This window comes from Microtus ochrogaster, chromosome 7 (genome assembly GCF_000317375.1).
Source record: "Microtus ochrogaster isolate Prairie Vole_2 chromosome 7, MicOch1.0, whole genome shotgun sequence".
Classification (NCBI taxonomy): domain Eukaryota; kingdom Metazoa; phylum Chordata; class Mammalia; order Rodentia; family Cricetidae; genus Microtus; species Microtus ochrogaster.
In genome coordinates, this window is record NC_022014.1 from 62,791,193 (window position 1) to 62,795,569 (window position 4,377).

Sequence of the window (4,377 nt, forward strand, 5' to 3'; positions counted from 1 at the left end):
AAAAAAAAAAAAAAAAAAAGAGACTACAACTCAAACTGTTAAAGTAAAAATTGAAATGACCGGCACTTCTGTACTTACAACTCAAAAAGCTATGTTAGCATTCTTTATCCCCAACACAAAAAAGAAGAGAAAAACCATCTTGAGAAATGTTACAAAATACTACCATTCAATAAAATATTTTATTCTTACATTTTTCATATAGTGATTATATTTTAAGCACATTAAGTAGCACTGCAGTATTAAAAAAAACCTTGTGTTCACTGAACTAAACATTTTTTTGGGGGGGTTTATAACCCCTGTAGCCTGAATCCTGGAACTCACTCTAGACCAAGCTGGCCTCAGACTCAGAGGATCCAACTGCCTCTGCCTCCTGAGTGCTGGGATTAAAAGTGTGTGCACCACACATGACACTGACCTAAACATTTACTACAAGTGGGAAGAAATAAATGCCTTGAAGTAGGAAAAAGATATCCTTGATAGCTGAGTGATCATTTTGACAGCAGAAGATAGACTCAATAAACCTCAAATGCATGTCACTGTCATCAGTATCCCTACCCCTTTTTGAGACAGGGTCTCTCTATCTCTGGCTGGCTTGGAACTAGCTATGTAGACCAGGCTGGTCCTGAGCTGACGGAGTGCAGGGATTAAAGGCATGAACAAATACTCCTGGCACTCCTCCCTCCTTTTAAAAATTTTATTTATTTGTTTATGGGTGTTTTGCCTGCATGCATGTATGTGAACTATGTGCATTCAGTGTCCACTGAGGCCAGAAAATGTCAGATCTCCTGAGATTAGAGCTATACAAAGTTAGTAGCCATGTGGGTGCTGTAAAATGAACCAGGGTCCCCTGGAAGAGCAGTCAGTGCTCTTAACTGCTGAATCATCTCCCCAGCCCCTCATCCTCCCTTTTAAGAACCAGAGCCAGGGAAGTGTTAGGAGGAATCAATGAGGATAAATTTTTATTTTCAGAGATATCATTCCACTGTTCCTAACTTTTAGTAAATTCTTATTTGTTGTAAATCACACTGATTAAAAACACATTCTTTACAGGTTAATTTTTTTATTAAATATTTATTTATTAAGTATACAATATTCTGTCTGCATATATGCCTGCAGGCCAGAAGAGGGCACCAGACCTCATTACAGATGGTTGTGAGCCACCATGTGGTTGCTGGGAATTGAACTCAGGACCTTTGGAAGAGCAGGCAATGCTCTTAACCACTGAGCCATCTCGCCAGCCCCTACAGGTTAATTTTTTATCAGTGAGAATTACCCTTAGATGAGAGAAATCATAGTCCAAGACAAAATCATTTTTCTCTCAATTAGGCTCTTAGCCTTTTTTGATTTAGCTTTAAAGATGAAGCCAAGAGTGGCTTTGAGAGCTAGCAGAGTCTCACTTGCCGAACCACACAGCCAGCATTTCCTCATCTCCTCAGTTACCCCTCCCTTCCCCACACTAACCTCTGTCTGGTTTTCGGTAAAGGGTATTGGTGCCAAGAGGAAGTGCCATGTCGAGTATGTGACAGAAAATAAGAATCAATGAAAGGTGGCCCGGCACCCTTTCATGTGGTGGTCAGGAAGGAAACTACAGTTTTTTGACTGTGTATAGGAAAATGATACATTTTCTTACATGAGAATACTACTTTTATTTGATAGGTTTTAGATAGTTTCATGGAACAAAAAATAAAGCAAAAAGGAAAAAGGAGAGAGGAGGAGGAAGAGGAAGAAGAAAAAACAAACAAGGAAATTCACATATTTCTATAATTACGAGCTCTATTATCTAAGTAAGCAACTAACTGATAGAAGCAGGAACTAAAAGTGCCTTGGTTCCATCAAGATCATTAAGCATTGACTCAGCTATAATTACCTGGATATGCATTTTAATGATTGCTTTTCCAATCAGGGTTGCACCAAAGAAGGTCCAGAACGGTACAAGGAAGTGTCCGCATGTTATTCCAGCCAGGTCAAACAGGGGATTTGGAATCTGTAGTGGGGAGGGGGTGAGAGAAAAAAAAAACTTTCATATGTAATTCAAGGAAAACTTTAATTTGGTATGCGGTACTCTGCTTTAATCAGTACTTACCATGTGACACAGAGAACGTTCCCTGGTCAATGCAAGACAACATTTAGAAGAACATACGAGCATTCTGCATGTCTAATTACAGGCCAAAAGAGGGGGTCAGGTACTATTAAGATGGTTATGAGCCACAATGTGGGTGCTGGGAATTGAACTCAGGACCTCTGGAAGCGCAGTCAGTGTTCTTAACTGCTGAGCCCCTTCTCCAGCACAACTGGGTAGGAATTCTAACATGAGTCCCTAAACTTGGTCTCATCCATAGCAGACTGTCATTCTTGTTGGGGAATACTATTTTAAGGTGTGTGACTTTTGTTTATGCTGCATTTGATTAACTCTGTGAAGCTATGTCACTTTGCCACACTTGATGGGTCTAATAAAGACCTGAATGGCCAGTAACGAGGCAGGAGCATGGATAGGCGGGGCTGGCAGGCAGAGAGGATAAATAGGAGAACGATGCACAGCAGTGAGGAACAAGGAAAGGAGGACGCTAGGGGCCAGCCACTCAGCCAGCCATGGAGTAAGATATACAGAAGTAAGAAAAGGAAAAAGCGGGCAAGAAACAAGCTGAGCTCAGGCTGGGCATCCCTAACAAAGAATAAGCCTGTGTGTGTGATTTATTTGGGAGCTGAGTGGTAGGCCCTGCAAAAGCCAAAAGAGTAAGAGCAAAACCAACCAACAACACATTCTATAAGATCACAGCAAACTAAGCCGCACACTAACACAGTTTGTTTAACAAACAAGAAATGGATAAACCCATGGATCTGTAGAAATTTAATTCCTTTTAGTAGACTTCTGCTCATTTGGTGGCTCTTTTCTATGGGAAGGAATGAAGGCAGTCTTAACATTATTGAAGATAGCCAGACAGTGGTGGTGCACGCCTTTAATCCCAGCACTGGGGAGGCAGAGGCAGGTGGATCTCTGTGAGTTCGAGGCCAGCCTGGTCTTCAGAGTGAGTTCCAGGACAGGCTCCAAAGCTACAGAGAAACCCTGCTCGAAAAACAAAAACAAAATTATTGAAGATTTGTAAGTAAATTCTTACCCCAAACACCATGATCTAGAAGTGCTCATATAATCAGTGAATATTATGTTAAATCCATAATAACATTTATTGATGGATTTTTTTTTTTACATTTAAAAAGTCATTGTTAGCTGCTGGTGCCATATGCCTGTAACTGTAGCATTTGAGTTAAAAAAAATAAGATCTTGTCCTTTTTTTTTTTTTTCGAGACAGGGTTTCTCTGTGGCTTTGGAGCCTGTCCTGGAACTAGCTCTGTAGACCAGGCTGGTCTTGAACTCACAGAGATCCGCCTGCCTCTGCCTCCCGAGTGCTGGGATTAAAGGCGTGCACCACCATCGCCCGTTAAGATCTTGTCTTAAAAAATAATTCATTATTTGTATTTCATTTTAAGAAAGCCTGAGGCTTGCAGCCATGTGGAGATGTGAAGGCACATCGGTGCAGCTGTTTGGAATACTCTGTCCCAGACAAAGGAGTGATTTACAATAAATACCTTTCTAAACGTTCCCACATTAAAACAGTTTAACGTAAACACGTGAAGAAATCATAACTGTTTTTGACCATTTCATTTATTGTTTTTCTTCCACAGATATATTCTGCCCTTGTGACTGTTAGCTGGGCCATTTATAAGTCAATTAATTTATACTTTATTTTTGAACTCCAAAAGAAAAGAAGTTAAAAAAATATTTCCACATGTGTTCTCTAAGAACACTGCCATGACTGAATGAGGACTCAAGTGTTCTCCAGTGGTGTTTACTCTGCATTCAGGCTCCTCGTGCAAGGCTCTTCTGCTATAGTGCAGAGTTCAGAGGCCACATTTTACTTTTAACTTGCTGGACATTGCACTCTAGTTGGATACTCTCAGAAAAGAATAATCAAGTCACTAGGAGACAAGCATATCATGGTTGTTTTTTCTGAAGTTATAACTAAATAAACCAAGAGGACAACTGAAACTAAACTACTTGGTTGCAGGGCTGGGGAGGGAGCTGCTCTTCCAGATTACCACCCACATGGTGGCTAACAACCATCTGTCGCACTAGTCCCAGTCGATCCAATGTTGTCTTCTTGCCCCTGCAGGCACCAGTTACTGACATGCATGCAGGCAAAACACCCATGTATATTAAAACAACACAATGTATGCCAGGTGGTGGCAGCGGTGCATGCCTGTAATCCCAGCACTTGGGAGGCAGAGGCAGGCGGGTATCTGTGAGTTCGAGGCCAGCCTGGTCTACAGGAGCTAGTTCCAGGACAGGCTCCAAAGCTACAGGGAAACCCAGTCTCAAAA

The 4,377-nt window shown here is 41.3% G+C and overlaps 1 protein-coding gene across 2 annotated transcripts in view; it reads right to left on the bottom strand.

Moving 5' to 3' along the window:
* The window catches only part of Vmp1 (vacuole membrane protein 1), a 99,761-nt gene that overhangs the window by 19,491 nt on the left and 75,893 nt on the right, over window positions 1-4,377 (bottom strand). For both annotated transcript variants that reach the window (XM_005350465.3, XM_013347563.2), the window contains exon 9: window positions 1,868-1,984. In XM_005350465.3, coding sequence (XP_005350522.1) covers window positions 1,868-1,984 — 117 coding nt within the window. The remainder of the gene's footprint in view (window positions 1-1,867; window positions 1,985-4,377) is intronic.